This window comes from Anarhichas minor, unplaced genomic scaffold, assembly GCF_050575085.1.
Source record: "Anarhichas minor isolate MPS153535 unplaced genomic scaffold, ASM5057508v1 ptg000033l, whole genome shotgun sequence".
In the NCBI taxonomy this organism is placed as follows: Eukaryota; Metazoa; Chordata; class Actinopteri; order Perciformes; family Anarhichadidae; genus Anarhichas; species Anarhichas minor.
In genome coordinates this window covers 14545571-14570496 of record NW_027466479.1, presented here as the reverse complement: position 1 = coordinate 14570496, position 24926 = coordinate 14545571, and the positions used below count along the sequence as shown (strand labels likewise).

The 24926-nt window shown below is 41.9% G+C and overlaps 2 protein-coding genes across 2 annotated transcripts; one reads left to right on the top strand and one right to left on the bottom strand.

Annotated features, from left to right (window-relative positions):
* Positions 1-2354: 2354 nt before the first annotated feature.
* On the top strand, positions 2355-15457 carry ndrg1a (N-myc downstream regulated 1a). Its single transcript, XM_076105791.1, has 16 exons — positions 2355-2493; positions 6304-6378; positions 7005-7040; positions 9286-9391; positions 9725-9845; positions 10215-10277; positions 10377-10437; positions 10916-11002; positions 11125-11181; positions 11283-11386; positions 11525-11581; positions 11672-11723; positions 12229-12276; positions 12766-12801; positions 13146-13197; positions 13908-15457. The coding sequence occupies exons 2-16, from the start codon at positions 6322-6324 to the stop codon at positions 14165-14167; spliced, it is 1197 nt and encodes a 398-aa protein (XP_075961906.1). The 5' UTR covers positions 2355-2493; positions 6304-6321; the 3' UTR covers positions 14168-15457.
* ccn4a (cellular communication network factor 4a) lies at positions 15274-22195 on the bottom strand. The gene is made up of 5 exons (XM_076105792.1): positions 21866-22195; positions 18799-19087; positions 17677-17931; positions 16382-16575; positions 15274-16269 (listed from the first exon to the last, which is right to left on the bottom strand). The coding sequence occupies exons 1-5, from the start codon at positions 21914-21916 to the stop codon at positions 15970-15972; spliced, it is 1089 nt and encodes a 362-aa protein (XP_075961907.1). The 5' UTR covers positions 21917-22195; the 3' UTR covers positions 15274-15969.
* Positions 22196-24926: the final 2731 nt, after the last annotated feature.

Below are 24926 nucleotides of genomic sequence, written 5' to 3'. Positions count from 1 at the left end.
CAGCAGTATAGTCGGTGGAATGGATGAGATTTGAAGTTTGAACTGAGTTTTTTATTGTCTGCTCTGTTTGCCGTGAACATTGTGGTCATGAAATTAGAGATCAAACACACTTCAACTGGGTGACCCCTGACTGGCAGAGAGGTGATACTGAGGGGAGGAGACAGTTTCAGCTCGCGCTATCTCCGGCTGTACAGTATGGGCCTAATAACAAGACAAATTAAAGACAGAAAACAGAAACAGAATCCCATTTGCTGTAATGTTACTTGAAGTTTTCAATGTTCAAAAGTTATGCTTCTGTCATTCTGTTTACGGTACGACAGGCCTTATACCACATCTATTGATTTTTGTTTCTTTACACAACACCTATCTCCAAGAAATCACTGCATAATATTACTAAGAATATTAATAGCTTTATCTGCGTAGTTCTTAGAAAAAATGATAAGAGAACAAAATAAGATTAAATCAATGAGAGGTTACACAACAATAAGGGCATTCAATCAATACAGAAATAAAGTAGGATTAAAATGGTAAAGAGAGTGAATGAAAAAGAATATAGTACTAAAACATCAAACATTTGATTTAAATTCAGACTAAACAAGTATTTTTAACAGGACAGGAACTGCAGAGTATCATGTTTGAAGGGGTGAAGCTATGAGGACCTGAGGAGCTCTGGCTTTATTAAATATGCCTTCTAAAGGCTGCCATTTGCTCCTCAAACACTGCAATCAGCCAGGTAAAAGTCCACTGGTTTTATCAGGTATTGAGGCACTCTGTGTCCCAAATATGCTGCACTAAATCTATCACAGTTGGCAGCCAAATGCTATCTTTGTTTCACAATGACAGCTGGACAGGAGCTGTAGGGTCAGACGCACAAACTCGTTGACACACACACACACACACACACACACACACACACACACACACACACACACACACAGATTTATGTAGTGTTTCTAGTAAGGATATCTAAGAATATCTCTGACTTCCATCCATTAGCATTGATCCCCATGTTGTGCAATGCACAAAGTGACTGAGCGTTACATTAGCGTAGTGGTTATATTTTCCCCCTCAAAAGCGCCTATTGTCCGATGTGTTCCTATCGTGGGCCTCACATTACAAGCCCACAGTGCGGCTATTGTGTGTTGACAAGGACTTTTCACTCACTCATTGCCAATACAAGCACGTATTGGCAGATCCACAGTGTAACAGTCAGCCTCTTGCAGGTGTGGAAATTTCCACTGCACTGTATCTGGATGTGGGATCACAAACAACCTGCTTAGTATATGCTGAGGCCTACATTTACACACACACACACACACACACACACACACACACACACACACACACACACACACACTCACACACACACACACACACACTCTCACACACACACACACACACACACACACACACACTATCTATTTGAGGTCACTTAGAGAGGATTGGTGAAGATAACATGTCTTCACCTCAAACTAACATCTGTACAGCAGCACACACCATAGCGAACCATCTCTATTGTGGCATTGATTATTGCTTCTGAAGGACGAGCTAACTTTGAACGGACAATATCGGTGTGCGATCAAGGAAAGGCGGCTTCATCCAAGGAGAGGGAAGGGCTTCCCTTTGTACAGACTTATCTTCTCTTGGCCTTAAATCAAGGTTGCAGGACTGGCTGCATTCCTAACCCGTCAGCCAGAGCAGCCGACAATGGCTCAAACCCATCTTAAAAATATCAGCTGCGTGGATTGCCAGAGTGTAGAAAGACCATTATGACTCCGTTAGAGTGCGGTGAATTATAGTTTACACTAGGCCCTACACTGATACAAAAGAGGCAAACAGACGTGCCAAGATTCCTGTCCACACCCTGTCAGCTCATTGAGGAGAGAAGAAGCTCTGTTATACCAAACTAATTACCACCTAACCATGAAAGTATCACACGTGTCACATCAGACACAGTGGCGATGCACACAGTGTGGGGGGGGGGGGGGGGGGGGGGGGGGGAGAATAATGAAATTCAACACATCTTACTTCCAGTTAAACTGTTTTGTCAGCACCCATGTGAAACAACAACTACCAACTCCATAGTCAAAAAATAACTAAAAAAAATAGAAAAGAAAAAGTGAGCAAGTAACATTGAGAAGTCAATGTGGCAGTTTGGTAACACTGTAAGAGTTTAAGGAGCGGGGATCGACCTTCGAGTATTTTCACCCATGAGTCGCTGTCATCAGCCTCTTCATCATGCAACTGCTAGAAAGAGTCAATCTGCTATCAATCCCCCAGATGCTGTTGCCCAATAGAGAGAGCAGCGGTGAAAATGGGCCGGGCTGCACGCCCCCGAGGCTTTATAAAATTCCCTCATACATCCGCCTTGCGCCGCACGTTATAAACAAAGCAACGCTTCTGTCTCTGCAACAATTGGCAACAACTTTTTGTGGACTTTTTTTTCCATCTCCGGAGTGTTCATCTCAGGACAATCACAAGTTCAATCCAGAGGTACGTTTCTGCTCCAAATCATGACTTTATGTCAATGTTTTCGTTATTTTTTTAGGTGAACGATGCGCTCAGTTTGTTAGTTTCGCAGCATGTCTGAACACGTTGTTATTCCCGTTTCGCTGTGCAACTCCACTGAAATGCAGTTTACTTTTTTTTTTTGCTGTTTCAGTTCATATGTGCCAATTTCATTTGACCACCAGTTGTAGGAAAGGAAAACGCACAGAGCAAAACATGTATTTCAGAAGGTGTTTAGATTTTTGTGCATATTAAAGGAAATGCAAAACACAAGTTATTTTCTGTGAATAAACTTTTTGGGATGTTAATATATTTTTAAATAAATTACTAAACTGCATACTAAAATGATGTGGCATGCAGTTGTATATTAAGGCAGGGCGCTACGTGTGTAGCGGGTGCAGGAACTTGATCAAAGATCAACATGGGACACTGAAAGCACACGCACACGCACGCGCACACAAGGAGGACGCTTTCATGCCAAATGTTGCAAATATTACAAGAGCCATAATTGCAAAACTCATCCTCTTTGTTTTCCATGATATAAAAAAAACAATCAAAAACCTCCATGAGGGTGTGGACATGGGGGAGGGGATAGTGCCGAAGTCAAAATATGAAAAATTATGTTTATTGATTTATGGCATTAATTGCAGTCTGCTAAAAATATAAAGCATCTCTCTATTGGTTGTTACGACAAAACAACACCGTATCCTGACCTGCTTTAGGGCTGTTTAGTTTTCCAGCTAATTCTATTAATATTTTTTTTCAGTGATGCGGGCGGATACATCTCACAATAAAGAGCTGTTTGTACTGGTGACTGTGTGAACCCCTCAAACCAGCCTGACCCCCACTCACCAATTTACTGTGGCAGTGGAGACACTCGCATTTTGACATCTTTCACAATCTGAAAATGTAGGTCTGTGACAGCTTAGTCCGGCAGGCCTGCTGCCGCCGTGCTGATATTTCAGAACCAGGGATTTGACAGATTACGCGAGTTCCCAAAGATTAGGGAAGCAATCATTGTTTCTGCAGATGGAAGCTACAGGCTCGTGGATTTAAAACTATAGGAAGGATGGCCTGGCCTTGATTCTGGCTCCCTAATATTGAGACCCGCTGTCCAAATCGAATCAGTACATATGTTTCTGTCACAAGCGAGCAGAGAAAGAGTTTGCGCTCATGTGGTTTTGTAACTTGGATGTTCTGGCTTAAAGAAGTGTGTGGTATCTCTGGATTTACTGTGGCAAAACAAGCACTAATGGATTATGTAGAGGCCTGCATCACTGTTGTTGTTTTACTCTGAAGCTCAAGCCACATTATCTCACTTTCAAGTGAAAACATTGGATTTTCAACAAGTTTGCTTTTCAGTAATCAACATATAAAACCTAATCCTGAGAGTTATGATTGTTGTGAACGCTTGGAAGAGTAATGGATTATCAATTGGCTGTTAAGAGCATGTAGCCATGTAAAGGCTTTATTATAGTGTATGTTGTCATGGGACTTCATGTTTATTTCCAAATCTTGTTTCAGAAATAGTGAAACTTTACGAGCCAGTATCTCACAGAAAAACATACAGTTTGTATTCTTTGTTATGCAGCTGATCTTGGGTTACACATTGGATCGTCCTGAGCATATATCCTCCCACTGTTTCCTCTTCACGATTGCATAACACAGTCTCACTTCTGCCAGGCCAAAGATGTGTCAGTGAATAGTTAGTTTTCTTCCCCACGGCCCGACACTTTCTGAAAAACACACACACACACGCACACACACACACACACACATACACGCACAGTTTCAATAGAGAATATGCATGCAAGAACTGGTTTGCCTCGGTTGAAGACCGTTGCCAATGACACCAAACCAGTTTTGGAGTGAAGCCAGTTTAAAGAGAGAGCCCCCTGCTGCAGCAGCGACATAAAATCCTTGTGAGAAAAAGATACACTGCAAAAACATCACGTCCCTTTTTAAAAATTGTATCTAGGTAGTTTGCATCTTACTGATAATCTGAGAAACAACACAAAATTCTTCATCATTCATATGTATGTTTTGAATGTAGCAATGTTTTTTCCTGCCAATCATTCGACGTGTAAGAAGTGTCAAGACGGCAGTACTCATATTTTAGTGTTTGGGATTAGGGTCCTGTGGGGTTAAACTAAAACACCTCCCTCCCCTCCTTCGTCTTGGCCAGGTGAAACATTAGCTCAGCAAGGCAAACAATTGGAGGAACACCGCTGATGTAAACAGCAGGTGACCTAGTTGTCTCAGCCTGCTGCCCAGCCAGGTTCTCCCTGTGCTGCCAACCTAACAGGTGGTGATGGTGTTTGCAAATAGGCTTGAAAATAGGCTTGGAGGATTCCCCTATGTTGATGCATGCGCTGATTCTCTCCCCCCCCCCCCCCATTTTCTAATCTGAAACGGCCTGAGTAGTTTCATTTTTCAACATCATTAACATGACTTCTCTCACATGGCTGTGGAATCTCAACGGGGGCTGATCTCTTGTCCTCTTCAACAAAGCTCCCGCAGTGCGACGGCGGCCATGTTTCTGAAGGCCTCGGCAGAAAAATGAACCTGTTGTTTGATACTCCTCTTCCTCTGTGCTATTGTGAGATCCGGCTGGCTCCGGTCTCTGTTCTCCCAGTCACAGGAGTGGGTGTGTATTTATGTATGCGTGAGTCCAGAGCGAGTTCTGTCAGACACCTCCACATTTGAAATGTAACGAAAAACTTCCTCTAAAAGACCACTTCCCTCCGACGGTCACATTGCAGTCCTGTAGGTTGATGTCGATTTAGTTTACAAAGACCAACGGAAAGACGGAGCGCACAAAACACATGGAATGAGTGTGGAAAGAGCAAACATAGCAACTGCAACCAAGCAGAAACCTAGACAAACGGCAAAAAGGGACATAATACTGAGAGCGAGCTAGAGAGCCAGCAGAGGCATGAAAGAGCATGCATGTATTGATGGAAACAAGGATGTCTGTTGCTTCCTGTCTGTGTGTATGTGGGTCAGTGAAGGAGAGAGAAGGGCAGGCCCCTGGCTCTCAGGAGCCAGTGGAGCCAGTGGACAAAGAGGCCTTTTTAACTGGCTAATTTGATTTGCAAGCAGAGCCTCAGCCTGCCTCTCCTCCAACACAGCATCATGACCCACATCACAATCTAAAGCCTGGCATCTCTTCACACTACCCCTTTCCTTTCTTTCTTTTTCTCCCTGCCCTTTCAGTCTATTTCTGTTTGCCTAGAACTGTGTTCTTTGTTTTTTGAAATATCCCAAATCTTGAAACTGGGAGGGATTGCTTCGGTCTTTAAAAAGCATGGACGGTTTGGGCCAAAGTACAGTATTTCATTTTATGTTCATCCTGTCTGCGTGTCTCTGTTGTGGGCGGTTCACAGGTGTGTCCTATTATCTGGTCTGCATCTCAGTGCAGATCACAGCGCCAGTCTCTGCATGTTCCTTTTGTCTAGTCACCTGTGTGGGTCTGTGTGTACGTGAGTGCATTCAGGTCCGTAGTAGTGTCGTGTTATGAGCCTTGTGTAAAACACGCCCCAAAAGTTCACGCAACATGTCATTGTCTGCAAGTCAGCCGACTATAGCCCGCCTACCTTTTGCCGCACCCTTTTCAAAGAGGTTTGAGTAACATTATGACTTATTGAAAAGAACACGCCTTTGGGAAGTTTGGGAAAGGCAGATATTTTACTAAACCTTTTTCCCACACATCATCCAATACAAGCTGAAGCGTCTTAAGGCTCAAACACAGGTTGAACCAGTCACTCACAAACTACTCTGTTCTCTCCCACCCAGGCTCTGCAGCTCTTTGAAATGGACGACATCCAGGTTGTTGAGTCCAAACCCCTGCTGGTTGACCGAGAACTGCCGGTATGTATCCTGAACAGAGGCAAGACAAACCGTGTGTGAGGAGAATTCTCAGAAAAAAAATAGCTTTAGTACTCTGTCGCTCAGTGACATGCAATCATGTCTGCCAAGTTCTTTTTGTTCAAGCAAATGTAGCTGTTCATTAGAAAATAGTAAAAAAAAAAAGATCTCACAATTAGCAATTCATAATTGTGGACCTGGATTTGGATCTGCACCAAATATTGATACTATTAAGTATCACACTAATTAAATAAATGGGTCCATTAAGAGTTTTCTAATCATGGCCAGCCACAGGGTGAAGATATGAAGCACCCTGATCGCTGCAAAATGCTAAAATCTCACATTTCTGATGTTCTTCGCCAGATTAGATTTCATTTTAATAAGTAGCTTTAGTCATAAGTAGGTTTGTGTAAAAGCTTCTGTGTAGTACATGTTGTGGAGGTAGTTTGCTGACCTTTGTCCACAACTTGTGCAGTTGAAATGTTACTCAGTGCCTCACATGACAGAGGTCATATGGATGAGAAAATACATTCAGTGACAGGATGGCGCCCTCAGGATATTAGATTATAGCATGTTGCAATATAATTGCATTAGTTTTATATTTTCATCACTCTGTTCTTTCCTTGCAGGGCTTGAGAGAGGCTGTGCTGCAGCTCGTTATCAAGGTATGTTTCCAGACACAAGAAATAAGATCCAGCATTTATCACTCCCACCAGTTGTAAACCCAGCTGTATTGTTTGAAGCTTGTGTCGACTCAGATTACTGATTGTATGTACAGACGGGTTTATTCTATACCTTATTATTTTAGCTTGTTTGATACCATCTAGTGGTGGATAAAAATAAATACTTTGCCACTAATCAACATAGTTGTGGCAGAGGCTCATCCATCATGGCGGTGACCTTTCATCTGCTGTGATTTTATCAGGACTGAAATCTTATTGGGCCCTCGCTAATTCAGTCGGGTACTGAGAGTGATGAGACGCACTCTGGGCAGATAACACAGCTGCAGTGCATCGACCCTTTCTCGTGCCTCTCCAGCACATTGACGCACACATTTTGAAGGGTATATGGGTGCTGCTGAGTCTGGGGGGGCCTCTCAGCACCTCGGACAGCGCTCAGACCCTCACAGTCAGAAAAGACGTAGAAGAAGTTGCTGATCTTAAAGGTACAGTTTAAGTATGAAGTAAATATTCTTTAAAAATGCTCTGACTGAGCCGTCTAACTTACTTTTGTGTCACACCGACAGTTTAGACGATCTGAAGTATCCAGGGCAAGTGTTATATCTCTGTGGTTGCCAATTTTTCAACAATTACTGATGTAGGATTAGTTGAAGGCGACAATATTGTGGGTTTACTCCTGACATTCACAGTAAATGCATATGTACTTTCACGCCAATGTCGTGTTGCAGGATTATTTCGCCTGTGAAGCCCACGTGTTTGATTGTAGAGGGGGAGGGTGGGTGGAGCGAGGCGAGGTGAATCCTTAGATGTTTTTATGTCCGCTAAATAGGTGGTGTACCTCCTTGGATGTTCTTCCAGGGCAGTCAAAACTGGTTTGAAAACAACCCAATAGGTCATCTTATAGACCATGATGTCAGGTCACAATAGGGCAGACTTTCTTTTAGGATTTATAAATTTATGGCTGTATACAAGCATTTTTCTCCTATAATAACACTGTTCTCACCATCAGTTTTATTTCATGAGAGCAATATGTTTTAGACAGGAAGTTGTCTTCAAGAGTATACATCTCATTTTGGAATATAATACATAGTGTTATGTCAGTATTGTTATTAGCCTATTAAATCAATCACTTGCTGTTAATGGAGTATTTTTAGTGAATGTTTATGACTTTCATTAAAAGTCTTTGTTAAGCTCTTTGTAGCCTTTGCTGCTGTGTTACATTTTAGTTAAAGGTTCCTCAGTTCAGCCATTATTTTGGAAATGTCTTCCCCTCCCCCAATTCATTCAGCATGTTTTCCCACTGATCATAATGTACTCATCATGTCAACACAGTAGCCAATGCCCCTCTGTCTGACATTGGTTGATCCAATTTAGGGATCTCCATCTAGAGTTAGCTTGTTTTGACCAGCCTGCAAGGCGTCATAGGAGGCCGGGAGCTTAGGCCAACTGGTAAGTAGGGGGGCTATAAAGCGCTCAGAGCAGAGCTAAACAACTTCAGAGGCTTACTAACGTTTGGATCTTTCAGAGGTTTATTAGCGTTTGGATCTATAGCTCAGGGAGCCACTGCAACTACACCTTTTCAGTAGCGAGCAGAGCTTTACTCCTGCAAACATGGTTCTGGAGGATTCTGACGTGGAAATGATCGTTACTGAGATCGAAGTCAGTGTGAGTAAAGAAAGGCGGTATTGAAATGTTTGCACTGAGTAGTTTCAAGTGCATTGACGGATTATGCTCCCTGCTGGAGTTATAGAACAGGTGTCGGCGCCGAATAGAGAATCGTTTTATATTTCTGATAGTTTCCTTATTAGCAACGGACTGGATTTAAATAAGTGGAAAATCTTTAAAAGGCTTCGGCAGTTTTGTAGTTTTTTTTTTGGTGATTCGATTTAAGAATTGAAAGGAAAAAAAAGAAACTATTACATTTGAATGGCATGAAGAATATTTTGAAAACTAAATGAAGCAATACTAAAACATTTTGTGACTGAATCATTGAACATGAAGTTCTTGTGTTGTTAATTTGGTCATATATTTGTGTTAAACAGATGCATTTTAAGTGCGCTGTAGTGGTGGTAGATGTCTTCAGGTTTGATACATCCCTCTGTTGCTGGACATAATGTTGAGGTGCAACATTATTCTCATCCTTGTAGCTTCAAGATGCATCTCTTGATATGTTTACTTGGAATGTTTTTTTTTTATGCTAAGTTTGTTCATTTATTTTCTGCATCTGTAGGAGACTGATGTGGAGACTGTGTATGGAAGAATCCACTGTACAATGACGGGGGTTCCCAAGGGTGACAGACCAGTCATCCTCACCTTCCATGACATTGGACTGAACCGTAAGCCTGGCGACCCATTCAGCTCAATCTAAGTGAAACATCTGTTGTTGTGCCTGAAGCCTTGGGTGTTTTGAATTACTGTACCACGTGGGACCAGATTAGGTTCACCAAGAAAGCTTTGTATAGTTAAGTTTATTACATTACAGTATCTAAACTCTTACTGATAGATTTTTGTGATGGTGTCAAATATTGTGGGCGAGGCACAGCATCTGCATGTCGTACAAAACAAGTCTTGTTCTCTTCGGTTACTTGAGGTCATTTCTACTTACCAGCCAAGTATCACTTATCCACCTCCCCCCCCCCTCCCTTTCATTGGACTGTTTTTTTTTTCAGAAAAAACTTGCTGGAGCACGCTCTTCAACCACGAGGACATGTCAGAGATCATGCAGCACTTTGCCGTCTTACATGTTGACGCCCCCGGGCAGCATGAGGGAGCTAACACCTTTTCCACTGGGTGAGCCAGACAAACATGCAGTCACAAACACACACACACACACACACACACACACACACACACACAAGCACTTAATGTATGTCAAGCAGGCTGTGATCTTGACAGTTAGATCCCTGCGGGTGAATTTAAGACGACCTAATTTGACAAATGTGTTGTGAGGACAGGTGTTTATCTCGTTCAGCCTAATCTCTGCTTTGATGGTGGGACTTTGCTTCATGTTGACGCTACCTGAGCTGAACATGATATGAGAACAGATGGCTGTTACAGGCTGATATCAATAACACAGACCAATATAGACCAAGGATTAGATAGTGGTTATTATGAAATTGTTAACCATTCATTTGAAACGATATGCTTTTTATTTCCCAGATACGAGTACCCTTCTATGGACCAACTCTCTGAGACCCTCCCACTGGTGTTGAAGCAGTTTGGGTAAATTGAGCTTCAGCTTTCACACGAACTCTTCACACTTCAATTTAGGATGTTTTCTAACCTGTTGTTCTAACAGTATCCTTGCGTGTTTGACCGCAGGCTGAAGACTGTTTTAGGAATGGGCATTGGAGCCGGGGCCTACATTCTGACCAGATTCGCTGTAAGTTTGGCCCTTCCCCTCTCAATCACACTTAATAATTGTGAGTTTTAATCATTTTAGGATTAACAGAGCCAGCTAATGTGTTTTATCTTTATGCTAATTTTGGCAATATAACACTGCCTATTGCTTGAGCCTGCTGAGCCATAAAAGCCTGAGGAATGTTCCAGCTCAACACTAACATTGTGCACAGCAGGAAGTCTCACTCTGTCGACACAAGGCTGACAGAGATACAACTTTTAACTCCTCGCTGCAGCCTTCTCTGTAAATAAGCTAAGTGTCCATCATAGGACAATATATATATAAAGACTAATCCAAAACATAATCCAAAACATGACACTAACACACACAATTTTCAAATAGCTCAAAACATCGGCAGCCTGAAGAGGGAGCTCCCCTTTTTTGCACATATATTTAGCTAAATGCAGCATTGTGTTTTACAGTAATAAATCACTAATATCATGTTGTGCGTGTGTTTTAGCTGGACTACCCGAACATGGTGGAGGGACTGTTGCTCATCAACATCAACCCATGTGCTGAGGGATGGATGGACTGGGCTGCACACAAGGTAACACACATTATTAGCTCAGACATACACACATAAAGACTAAAACATTGGCAGAATTTTTGGACTGCCAACAAAAATATTAGCGCTGCATTAAAGCTAAATGTTTTCACGTCTGATTTCAGATCAGCGGCTGGACCCATGCCATGCCTGACATGCTCATCACCCACCTCTTTGGAAAGGTACAGATTCACATTTTTCTTTTTTGTTGTTGTTGCAGAGCAGTGTGATGATGCCTTTAGCTCTCAGTGATTTAAACAGATTTTGTGTTTGGTTGCCTCAGGAGGAGATCTACCACAACCATGACCTGATTGGAACATACCGCCACCACATCATGAATGACATGAACCAGTTCAACCTGCATCTGTTTGTCAAGTCCTACGAAAGGTAAATAAAACACATCAAAGTCAGTAGACTAGAAAAACACTAAGTAAATTACAACCAAAGATGCAACAGGTTGCAGAATCTTAACTTTTCATTAACAGAAATATGAAGATTTTCTGTAACGTATGTCTGTCTCTACAGTCGGAGGGATCTGGAAATTGAGAGGCCGATCCCAGGAGGCACCATCAAAACCCTCAAGTAAGTCATCATCATTCAAGTCACAATGTTATATTAAATATTACATTTCACCAATGCTTGATTTGTTATGTATGTGTCTCTCTCATCCAGGTGCCCTTCACTGCTGGTGGTTGGCGACACCTCTCCTGCTGTGGAGGCTGTGGTGAGTTGAGGCACAATCTCTGTCGTTCACACAGCCGTTAAAAAAAAAAAAAAAAAAAGCTCCAATGCGAATTGCTAATGACTCGATTTCCCACTACCGTTAACCCAGCAAACTTGTGCTGGACACGTTTTTCTATTCCGTCCAGTCACCTGTTAAAGCCCAAGATGTACGGTTAAATGCTTAAGGACAACTGTATAACACGACGTAGGAAACAACAAAGTTGGGATCAGAAATCAAGTGACGCAGAGTAGTTTTAATCTGTTAACGGTGAAAGACTGTTACTGCTTTTAGCTCAGGGAGGCGACCCAAATCCCCCAAACAGCATTCGATTTCCTAGCATTTATGAGCCATAGCCGGCGATTATAAGTGATGCATTAAAACCTTATTTTTAACATTTTATCTCACATTATTTTGCCATAGCAGCTTATATATTTAACCTGCAAAATATGACTTCTAATCTTGTAGGATACTTAACTGAATAGATGTGTTTTATTTGAACCCACAGGTTGAGTGCAACACCAAGCTGGACCCAACAAAGACTACCCTGCTTAAGGTAAGCAGACCCGATTCTCCGCCCTCTCACCTCGTCCGCCCCCCTGGCCCATATTCTCATTCAGATTATAATAGCCTTGATGGAAACGCATCGGCTGATTAGATTCCAGTGGCTCAGCATTTACCTGGTGACATATTAACCAGGGGTAGGAATGCTGAATGTGTCCTCAGAGGCGACGTGCGTGGCATATCGCCTCTGTGGACACAATCTGCTGAACTGACCTACTTGTGTTGGCCCAAGGCAACCTATTTTATGACCCACAGCTGCAACCAAATGGCTGCTAGAGCTCAAATGGGTACCATTTATTGGGGTTAACTGTTCAGGGTCTAGAGGATCACTGATTGGAGGTAGCAGGGACAAGGTGGTTGACGTGTTGAAATGGGACGTGTCGAATGCAATGTGGGGGTAATGGCGTGTGTCCACTGCTGTGCGAATGTACAACATGCTAAATGCTAATGGCCTCTTTTGTGTTTCCCCTCCTTTCTCCAGATGTCTGACTGCGGAGGCATGCCGCAGGTTGACCAGGTGTGTATGTTTGTGTTTGTGTGACACTGTTAATGTTGTAGAGCAGGCTGTGCAGGGCTGGATAATCTGCCGCAGAAGGGATCAGGTGGACGTGTGGATGACATAAGAAGGTTGCACTTAAGAGCATTAGCAAGTGGCTGAAATGAACCACAGTTGTCAGGTTGTAATCCTCCACGCTGCGCTGCACCTGCTCATAGCAGCTGTCATATCTCAGACCCTGAGCAGTGAGCGGCTGGATGAGAGATTGAGTTTTGTCAATGTTATGTAAACAAAGTGTGATAATTAATGACAAGAGGACTAATTATCTCCCTACTTGTGTGTGTTTTTTTTTCTTCTCTCTGCAGCCTGCCAAACTGACAGAAGCTTTCAAGTACTTCATTCAGGGCATGGGATACAGTACGTATTCAATACATGCAGTATCTTTACTTAATTGACAATGCACTTCACAGGAATATTGAGGTTAAATTTTACGATTTTTGTAAACAATTTGAAAAAAGAATTGTACTCAAAATCCCTGGTGCCATGAGTGCAGAGTTCACCCACATTCTCCTCTTCACCCCTGTGTGGGGTTAATAAATGACCTATGTACTCGCATTATCGCTTCAACCTAAGGTCAACTCCAACTGTTTGTTGTACTGCAGAGTGTGCAATAAAAAAAGCAGGTCAATATTATCAGTCAAATGTCATTAAGGGGTATTCTGGTAAAATGGTCTGTGTCAGAGTTATGGTGTTAATGTAAAATAACATGGCATTGGATATTCATTACTGATACATAAACGTGTAAATGACATTTGAATGTGTTATTGGTCGAAGTGGAACTGATTCTAGTTATTTTTTATACTGTTGGGTGGTTTGTATTTTGTAGGCTCATTAGATTTTTTTTAAATCATAATCTGCACAGTAACAAGTAACTGTTGTGTTCAGAAGTATGTAGTGGAGTAAAAGCTACATCATTTCACTCTTAAAACATAAAATCAAAATACTTAAGTAAAGTACAAGTACCTCAGAAATGTAATTAAATGAACTTGGTTTCTTCACAGTAGCACTAGAATAATCTTTCGTCAAAACAGTGCATCTACTAAATCCTCCTCCTCCTCTCCCCTCAGTGCCCTCTGCCAGCATGACCCGCCTGGTCCGCTCCCGCACCGCCTCCGGCTCCAGCGTCACCTCCTTCGAGGGCAATCGCTCCCGCTCCCACACCAGTGAGGGAAACCGCTCTCGCTCGCACACCAACGAGGGCAACCGCAGCCGCAGCCAAACGAGCGACAACCAGCGCGGCCGCTCACACACAGGCGGCTCCATGGACGGCACGGCCAACAGCAACGTGGACCAAGCTGTGCCCAAGTCCACCGAAGTGTCCTGTTAAGTGACCCGTCGCTCTCCAGGCACCCAAACCTCTCATGGTCCCTTCGGCTTGTGCTGCGCTGCCTCTAACTGACACACAGACACACACATTCCTCTGCACATACACTACACACCGATGTCGAGAAGGACACTAATATAACATACCTGGTATTGTAAAAACGCACAACGGACACTCACCTGTAGACTATTCAGTGCAGGCGAGATGCCCCAAATTTGAAAATACAATGCTTTTGAGTGGGAGTTCAGGGTCAACTGTATGCCTGTTTTGTCATTCTGAGGGACTCGCACACATCTGAACAGAAAATGCTCCTGAGCTCCTCGGTCGGGTGAGTGTGTAGTTGGGGGCACCGCAGCATCTTGGGACACCAAAGTAGAGAATGTCGGAGAAAGCTGTGGCGAAGAGTACACCAGCTTGTACATGTATCTCTCATAATCTCTCATGCATATTAAAAAATGTTTTAATTTCCATTTCTGCATTCCCGCATCCTATTTTTACCATATTGACACGGCTTTCTCAAATATACCTGACTGTAAATGACCGTATTCTGTTCTCACTGTAATTGTTTGATCAGTTATTCTGCATTTTCCATGTTCTTTGTACGTGGAATTTGTAGATGTGGAGAGAGAATATGGCGCTTGGATTAATAAAAATTATAGTTTTTCTCACAAATTGCAATGTAACTTTGAAAATGAATCGACAGACTTCAAGTATATCATGTTTATACAGCAAATAATATTGTTTCTAATATGCTAATATCTATTACCCTTGCATTTTTTTCACAAACACATTTTTTTTTTTTAACAACTATACATCTGTTCACACTCTTAACGCGAATTACACGATCATTTTTAGTACATTCCAATGAGGCTGTATGCTTTGTCATGACTCAAAATTCAAAAGCTTTTACATTGTATGCTTTTATTAATGGATCATGGCTTCAGACATTATTATTTTTTTCTTTTTATGATGATTTATATGCAATCAAGCACAATGGAACAAAGATGTGCCATGGAAATGTTTTTTTTTAGACGTGATGCTCTTATGTGGTTGTGGATTTTTGGGTGAGTGAAGTGATAGGTTCACATTTTAACATGAGGATAGCCATAGAACTTACCCGACACCTTCTTCTCTTTAATTTTACTTGCATTACAGCAACATTTAGCTTTGTAGAACACATACACAGCTTTGTAAAGATGTGACATACAACCGTCTAATGCTTTAGTAAAGCATTAAAGTGACATAACAGTTTGTATTTATTAAAAAAATGACAATAAAAAAACTTGTAACTGATCTTCCCTGATTGTCATTGAATATTTGGACATGCAGTCCTAAAATAAGGCTTTGTCTTTGGCACCTCAGTCCATTTCTGTCTTTTTAACATTTCTTATAAAGTAAATTTAAAGAAATATAAAGGAAAACATCTCGAATAAAGCCTTATCGTCTAAGTTGACTTGTGAGTTTAAAGACAGACAATGTCAAGAACATTGCATATGTTATTTCATATGCAAAAAGCTACATAAATAAATTAAGCCTTCACTGTTACATACACTCACAGGCTGAATATTGTTTTCATTTGCAAAGCAGTGCTTCAAATATTCTTCAAAAGCACATCATGCTTTATGAATCCAATCTGGAGACACATATGCGTTTCATATTTACAGATTTTTCCAATAGGAAAAGAGACCGTAAGAAAATACCTTGTACATAATCATACGCATCACAAATATAAAACATTGCGTAAGAAAGAGAAGCCAGGAGTAAGTCAGGATCCTCCCACAGGCAGAGACCGGGATTGCCACCTGTTAGTTCATGACTTCTGAGTGACCATAGTAACTCTCCAGCTCGGCGAAGATGTCGTTGGGGTTTCTGCAGCTGAGGTTGCAGAAGCAAGCCTGGACCCACAGCATCTTCCAGGTGAATCCTGTCCCGTTAGGACACTCGAACTCTACCTCGATGGTTTTGGACTTGTAGGGGATGCAGCAGCGCTCGTCTGTGCAGACGCCGCAGTATTTGGGCCTGTACTGCTTCCTGCTGGTGCAGCCAGAGATGGTGAGGTTTGAGGGCAGTTCTTCCCTGTAGATGTTCAGACACTTCTTTCCCGGCTGATGGAGGATGGGAGTAGAAAGGTGTAAAGTTTAGGAACCTTTTGAATACCCAGTTTTTAATCATGCACATCATCGTTTGACTGCTTGAGATATCAAACAGAATTGCTACCTTGATGTGTTTGGTGATGTCGACCTCACAGGGCCGCAGGTTGCACAGGCGAGACTCTTTGACCAGCTCACACTCCTCGTTGGCGTTAGAGATCCTCAGGGACAGGCCGCGATCACAGCTCTTTGAGCAGGGGCTCCATGAGGTAGTCTGGGTAATGCAGTTCTTGTGCCAGCTCCTGGTCTCAGCTGGGGAAGCTGGAAGTGAGGTAAATAGATCATGTCTACAAACTGCTACACTTAGTTTTTTATACAGATACCTCTTAGTTCTATTTAGATAAAGAACTAATGAATGCAAAAATGTTGAAGGATAAAGATATCAACATAGATGTTTAAACTGACAAAAAAGAAAAGTCAAAAGGCCAGAAAACTGTTCAGGGCAGTTTCTATATTTGTAATATTTTACCAGGAGAAGCATAGGAACCTTCTGTTGTCTCTGTTTTTAATCTAAATTACCTCGTAATCTGGATCTGATCCCTATCCTTATGCAACACAAAGATATCTTCTTTCACATTGATCCTCCACAGCACTGCTGCAATAATAAGACACTAAACTTGACATCATCCAAAAACTGGATGAGGGCTTCCACAGGAAAGGGTTGGTCTGTCCCTGCACACACACACACACACACACACACACACACACACACACACACACACACACACACACACACACAAACCTCAGGATCCTCCTGGACTACAAACTGTCCTTACATAACTACAGATGTTTGTACTGCCAATTATAAACACAGCTGCAGCTACAAATCCAAATCCAATTGTATCCATCTGTTATTGAAAAACGATATTAACTCTTTCTTCTACAAAATGTAAATTAACAATATATTATGAGAAATATCCAAAGAATTGAAACTATATAAGGTCAATCTGCATTCCCTGGCCTCTTACAACTTTTTACATGTACAATATATTCAACTGTAGATATAAAGTTATTCAGAGAACTGCATCTACAATGATATTCTCCAGATCCCAGTCCTTCAAAAAGCCTCCGGAACCTAAGAATTAGTTGACATAACCATGCTTTTAAAGCAATGACAATGCTTATTTTAAACAACCCGCTAGTTTATTCCTCACTAGCATCACCTACTTTTTGTGTTCTCTTACTATACTGGAAGCAGTCCCTTTGATTTAGCTCAACTGTGAACTGTGACGCATTTCAGTGGGCTGGAAAGAAATGAGGGGATTTGAAAAGAGTTTGAAAGATAAAGCTTAACTTCACCAGGTAATAGCGTACCCCCCCCCCCCCCCCCATTTGTGTATACATATATCCGAGGCGTCCTACCCTCTACTGCATGTCGTGGTGCCGTCTTGCGCCCTCTTTTGGGTTCATCACAGATCCATTGCTCACAGCATTGTCCCCTGACTTTGACCCGGCGTGGGGTTTGGCACCACACCCGCGGAGGTTGGGACTCCGTGCACAGCCCCACACAGCCGATGGCACCGTTCACACACACACACTGGTATTTACAGCTGGGCTTGAAGCTCTGCCCGTTACGGTAGATCACGCCATCATGCTCGCAGCCTGTTCCCACCATATCTGGCAGAGAGAAATGACAAGCAGTCACATATTATACAGACATGCAATGCATACTGCAAACCCTTCGAAGCTATATTAATGTCATAGCATTCATGATCCAAATAGTTATGAATGAATTCATTCTTAAAAGGTAAAAATGTTTGACATAAGATAAATCACTTTGTGGTTTGACAAAAAATTCATTTCGAAAGTGACTATATTGTAATGTACAACCCAACATTCTCTATTTTACTGTGAAAAATCAAATGTCTAAATTACATTTAGCACTAAATGTGAGTGATACATAATAAGAATAATATAATACCAATAATGTTTTGCATGTCAGTGAGTTGGATATCATTTCCCAGGTGTAAACATCCCCAAACATATAGAATGCAGGCTTATGATGTCAACATGTCACTTCCATTGCGGTTTGTAATACAAACCACTTCACATTTGTGGACATGCATCTGTTATTGTATTGTGAAGTGATTTCCCTCAGCAGGACATCCCATCGAGAGCAGCAAACAGAGGTCTGCACAGAAATATGTGCTGTCAAAATGCCTCATGCAACTATGAACTACTGGAACTGAAAACCAAGACCAGAGGAGGTGAACAAATGGCTTGTATGCTGCAGCCCGTGGTGCCAAACAGACAACCTTAAACTGCATCAGTATTCTGGTCAAGTGACATCTGTGTTGTTGCTAGGACAACCGGCATTGATGTGGCAGCAAACACCATGCTCTACAACAAATAACCTACAATCTTGTTCCTTGCAATCTGTGCCGCGGTGTACACAGTGAGCCTAAAATACATCAGATGAATGAACTAGAACCTGCTGTGTAAAATCTGTTGTTTGTTTTGTCGGTTTCGGTGAGTGACACTTACATGCACACACTCCTTTTTCGTACCTAGGCTTGCCCGAGCTGTAGTCACAGTACAGTCCCTTGTGGTAGTCGCATGTGTCTGCCTCGTTGCACACCTCGCCAACCTGACGGGCGCAGGCCTTGCAGCAGTCACAGCCGTCCATGAGGAGGCTCACGCCCGGCGGACAGGTGGGGGGGACCATGGGGCAATCGCAGGGCCACGTGCAGTACTGTGTGCGGTTGTACAGGTCCGCAGCTGGGGATGTGAAGGCTGTCGCAGGCGGCATGGCAGTGGAGTTCTGGGAGTAGGCCTGGAGAGAGGAAAGTGGGTAAATTAAGCCTAAAAGACAACAACTTTCTTAAAACAAAATGCAGTTTAACCAGTCAATTTCATAAAATATAATGTTTTTGTTCACAATATGACCATTGGCTTCTCATAATGAATAAATGCAACATCATGTATGAACCCTCAAATACACTATTATCTTTGGTCACACGAAAGTAAAACACTTGAATGATGAAAACGCCATCTTTTATTACAAAAAGAGTTAATGTGGCGAGGTAATATTCTTAATATCCTTAATCCTGAATTCTTTCATATCCTGCCCTAACAAACACTTCTGTTTCACTGCCTACACAGGTGAATCACATGGCGGCCTGCTAACATCATGCTGAGCAATAAATCAATTAAGCCTATATAAATTAATGAAAAACCCAGTGGCGATAATCTCATTAAAGCAGTGACATAGTAAAGTCTTGTTTGTACTTAACACTCCGGAAGTGTTTCATACTCATATTTAAAATCTGCAACTGTGCTGAGCTGTTAAAAATCCTGCCAATGAAACTTAATCACCCCCCCCACCCCCAGTTTTGACTCTTACAAGCTGCTCTGTGAAGCCAAGATCACACAGTAAACAGCTCTGCGGTTCTTAAAAGCAGATGTTCTCACTGAAACAGGCCACATGAGCCACGTTAACAGCCTAACAATTGGACAGTGGAACAGATATCCCTTTTGAGAGGTCAAATCCAATTCGGCTTGTTTTGAGAACACAGCGTGCTTGAGAAGAATGTCAGAAGATGGTCTCTGGGTCATCGTTCAGTGAGAGAGACACTAAGGTTTGCTTCCTAGGCAAAGAAAAGTTCACCAAACTATACATCCTTAAAACTAATATGGAGTATGTCAATTTTCACTTAACACACATGAGGTAATAATAAAATGACAACTGTATTTATCAAGAAACATTGAAACTGTCGAGGGAAGCAAATAATCCACTGGAGGTCCTATACTCATACATTATAATATCATCCATATGATCAGTTAGTTCTTAGTAAAGAGCTGATCCATGAAAGAAATGCATGCACCCCCCCCCCCCCCCCACAACACACACACACACACGCACACTTAATCCACAATTAATTGTGAGGAAACATGCTTAATCATCTCATGTCATATCCCTGAGCCAGTTCTCTGCATTTCAATGGAATAATGGTCATATCAATAACTGCTGTGCAGTGCTGAAAGCTGATGCAGATGAATGAGTTATAATCAGGGCCATGACACTAAGACATTGTTCAGCCCACAGTTATCAGGCTAATTATCAGAGAGGAGGGGGGGGGGGGGGGCAAACACAGCTCAAAAGCTGTCCATCACTCTAAGAAAGACGGAGTGGAAGTTTCATAAGCTAATTTTGAAAACACATAGGGTAAGCCTAATGTAATCATCAACATGAAATCGTTGAAACATGAAATTCTGCATGATTTTATTTTTAAAGTGTTTAATCTCTGTCAGGGGAAGGGTGGAGTAGCAGAGCACTAAATTAATTAGAGAAACAGATATTTCGGAAAACTTGAGCAACACTACAAGCAGAGAAAGACGTTCAAATAACGGTGTAACACAACCCTTCAATATCATCATCTCTTTGAATGTTTTTCTACAATAGCTGTCATATTTTGGTGATGGCTGATAAAAGTATTTTCTCTTCTGAAAAGGGAAAAGGACTGATGACCCTCCTTCCTCAGCTGATTTGATCTGTTTCCTCGTCAGACCAGATGACCTTTGATTTGTGCACCAGGCATGGACGAACCCTTCCTCAGGGAGGTGGGAAAACATTTGAAAAATTAGACTTTTTTTCCAAAAAGGCCAGGGGGGAAACAGAAACTGGGGTATTGTTTTCATAAAATCTCCCTCAACCCATTCTGTGACATTGAAAGGAGAAAAAAATAACTGTTTCAAACATGTTCATAGTTTAAACAATGGAAAATGAGGAAAAAATGCATTATTAGGCTTCCACATTACGTTTCATTATCAGCTGAAAGGATAACAATAATATCCCATATGAAATAATGTATTATCATGGTCTAGTTTTTAAATAAAGTAAAACAAACATAAATTACTTTCCTTTGCTAAATGGCTTTAAAACTGGCAAAACGGCATTTTCTTTGTAATAAATCACAGTTTTTATTTCTTTTTTTTTTTCCAGCATACATTATTTAAAAGCTGAGCCACAGACTGATACATATAGATAATAGCGGAGTGTGGAAAAAAGAAATGAAGCCGTTAAAAAACAAGTTGTTTCCTATATAACCACGAGGTGGCACCAGAATAAAACAAACGAGGGGACGTGAAGCGGCGGCCACTGTCAGCTTCTCAACTTTAACTCCGGGATGAAGATGACAAAGCGACGTCACTTCAGAAACATGCAAAGAGAATTATGGGTTCAGTTTGGTCAACAAATTCAATCAAGCTTACTTTACAGCCAACTATTTTTTTTGATGTCACATTTATTTGTTTATCTCCAACGACGCGGTTCCCATAAACTTACCACTATGCCACAAAAGTCCTTATAATGATTCAACAAATACTTTAAATTCTTTGGCGCAAAAACTTTACAATTAAACTGTCAAAAGTCAATCAAACATACTGTGAAGAACTAGAAACACACTATATGTCATTATGGGAAGTTTAAAGCTTCTCTGGGCTATAAATGGACAATACAGAGATGCACATTTTCAGAATTATGTTAACCTCACAACTCCTCTGCATCCTGGATGAGAGCTCAGTATCATTAAAAATCTGTCCTCCATCCCACCTGTTGTTGAATCCCGGCAGCAGTTAGAATCCACACCAGGAGCCAACTCATCACTGGTGATGAACTGCAAATGCATTGACTCCTGAATTAGTCCCGTCTTAAACGCACGACACGCCGCTCTCCGCAGGTGAGCTACATCCTCCTCGTCCCGTCGCTGTCAGCTCCGTGCACCTCCGTCTGCGTCCGCACCGGGGCTGACAGCTTTGTTAAACCGTCCGGGCTGACGCAAGGTCTGAGAGGCCGAGCCCCGCATACTTCTGACAGGGGGACGGGTTCTTCCCTTTCCCTCCGCTCCACCTTCACCCGATCCTCCTCCTCAGCACTGGCAGCCCCGGTGTCTGAAAGGCGTGTCTGGAAAACCCAAAGACACTCATGGGCTTAGGCAGAGGTCCCCACGTGTTACTCACATGGCAGAGTTATACATTGCTTTCATTTCTTCTCCCCATGCTGGCCGTGAGAGAACCCGATTGAGCAAAAAATGATGGGTGACAAAATCCACAGTTTTCAATTCAGTGCAAAAACACATTCAAAATTATTTTTTAAACTTTATAGTACAGCGAGTCTTTAAATGTGCAGAATATATAGAACAAATTCAATGTGTACACTGCACATCTCAACATTTAGCTCACATTGTCACAGTATAGGCTCGATTGTCTTGCACATGTTGTATACATTTGGTTTAGATGCCCCCCCCCCCCTCCCTCCCCCCCCAAAAAATGACACTTTTAAAAATCTTTGTGTACTTTATTGTATTTATTGCACTGGATTGCAATCTACATATTGGTGATTTGGAACAGTTTAACTCAAATCAAGCCCCAAAGTGTCACTGACGTTTCATTAGCATCTCATCTGAGCTCATCCGTATGTATCTTAAGGCCACTCAGCTGTAGCCATAACATGAATTATGTGCACTGCACACAAACTATTTACACAAAGCGTATAAATACACCCCGCAGGTGGCCTATACTTCCTACTAACAGTACCTATTTTAAGGCTGGGTCTGCATCTGGTGTGCAGATGTTCAGTTTGAATCAATGACGTCATCTATCTGAAAGTCTGCTGCTTTGCTTTCCTTTCTTTTTCCTGGAAATTTGAATGTTTCTCTTTGAGATGACGCAGATTATTGCCATAAGAATTCCACTTTACCCTGCTGTTAAAACATATGGAAAATGTCTTTTATTTCAGTAATGCTGAACCTCTCGAGTCAGTGGTCTGCTGATGCAAATGTCACCGAAAATTATCTAAACTCTGTGGGAATTTTAGGCATCGTTGGCAACAGAGAGAGATAGATGAGAAATGAGCACTTTATAAAGGAGCAAGGTGCCCCAGGTCTGAACCCCTATTATTTACAGGCAGTCCTCTAAATCCCTGTCAGGAAGCTGTCAGCCTCTGAGCCGATCTGAGCTGATCTGAGCAGTACTTCTCTCTCTGCTCTGACCGAGACGACCTGATCCGACTACACAGCACAATGTACCCACTCTCTCTGTCTCTGGTGCTCTCGTTCTCTCACGCACAGTTTCTCTCTTTTCTCTTATTTTTTCCATCTCTCTATCTTTCTCCCACTTCAATCCATTTCCATCCACCAGTTCAGTTCAGTTCGCTGGTATATTTGAAACATTTTTTTTATCCCATGTACATCCCAAAACTTGAAAAGTAGAGCAGTTATGTCATTCATTAATGGAGACTTAAAAAAGACTAGGTCTGTCTCTTTCCATATTTCTTTAACATCTGTCTAATTGTCTATTTCAAACCTTCTCTCACACACTAAAGGAAATTGTCATCCTCCACTGAAGCAATACAGAGACAGGAAAGAAAAGTTTCAACACACTCATGTCAGCATCTGTCCTCCATTTTCTGGTCTGATAGTAGTTAGTGTTAACTGCGGGGCTTCACGTGGACCTTTATGCATCATTAGGTGACGTCAATCAAAGCAGCACTGCGTGCCAACTTGTCTGTGTTATTCATGTCTCTGTTGTGGTGCATTTGGCAAAAATATGTCATAATGAAAGCCAGGTCTGAGGCGACTAATGCTTTGTTCTCACATGAAGTGGATGTAGGGCTCAGTTTGTCAGCTGACTTGAATTCCGAGTCTTTAATGATTCAGTCGAAGTTTAAAGGTGAATGTTGTTTAAGGGAAAGGCTTAACAGGGAGTGAGAGTAGAAACAAAGAGCTCATTTATTGTCTTAAAGCAAGACTTGGACATTTTGGGAAAAACGTTCATTCGCTTTTGTACCAAAAGTAAAATGAAAAGACTGACACCACTCTCAATATGAAGCTAAACCTAGTAGGTGATTAGCTTAGCTTAGCATAAAGACTGGAAAGGGGAAATAGCTAGCCTGGCTTGTTCGAAAGGTCACGAAACTAACTATAGTAGGCCTACTGTAATTAACATGGTATTTCGTGTTAGCTGTTTTCCCTAAGAACCAGTCTTTATGCTAAGCTAAGCTAACAGGCAGCTGGTTGTAGCTACAATTTTCATGATTTTTGAAGCGTGAATGCAATCGGCAGCAGTAAAAAGGTTAACATTTTGCTAAATGAACAGTCGTATGAGCGCGAGAATACACAACGATGCTGTCTCATTTAGCCACTTGTTAGCAACTGCCTTTTTATGACTTGTGTTTTATATTGTAGAACAAAACGTAAACCACAGACATGATTTAAGGCATAGAACCCAAAAAACATTCAAAAAGCGCATTGACTTTAAGATGAGGGAACCGGATGTGCAAAAATGCTGACTCATTTCCGGGTTTTAGGACTCATTCCTGCAGCACTCTATTCTTTTCATCCTCTTTGGGCCTTTAGGATATCCCTGCATTTATTGGGTGGAGAGCTGCAAACACTGTATACATGTTTCTGTCACTCGTTCATTCTTATCAATGGTGAGCTAAAAGTTTCCACTTGATTTGCAGGAACTGTCTGGGTAGAAACATGCAATAATCATTGAAACACTGTGTCACCCTATGTTAGTATGTGCACTGCTAGACTCTTTGGATGCATCACATTCCTGTATGTGAGGCATAATTAACCCCCCTGAGGCTCTGTGCAGTAAATCTGTGAGGG

Bases quoted from the DNA above. Each gene is read 5' to 3' on its own strand.
- ndrg1a (XM_076105791.1), top strand. From the start codon at position 6,322: ATGGACGACATCCAGGTTGTTGAGTCCAAACCCCTGCTGGTTGACCGA. The intron at 9,846-10,214 runs GTGAGCCAGACA...TTTATTTCCCAG, and splicing joins GCTAACACCTTTTCCACTGG to ATACGAGTACCCTTCTATGG. The intron at 12,277-12,765 runs GTAAGCAGACCC...TCCTTTCTCCAG, and splicing joins CAAAGACTACCCTGCTTAAG to ATGTCTGACTGCGGAGGCAT.
- ccn4a (XM_076105792.1), bottom strand. From the start codon at position 21,916: ATGAGTTGGCTCCTGGTGTGGATTCTAACTGCTGCCGGGATTCAACAA. The intron at 16,576-17,676 runs GTAGGACGCCTC...CCTCACTTCCAG, and splicing joins ACCACGACATGCAGTAGAGG to CTTCCCCAGCTGAGACCAGG. The intron at 16,270-16,381 runs GTAGCAATTCTG...ATCCTCCATCAG, and splicing joins ACATCACCAAACACATCAAG to CCGGGAAAGAAGTGTCTGAA.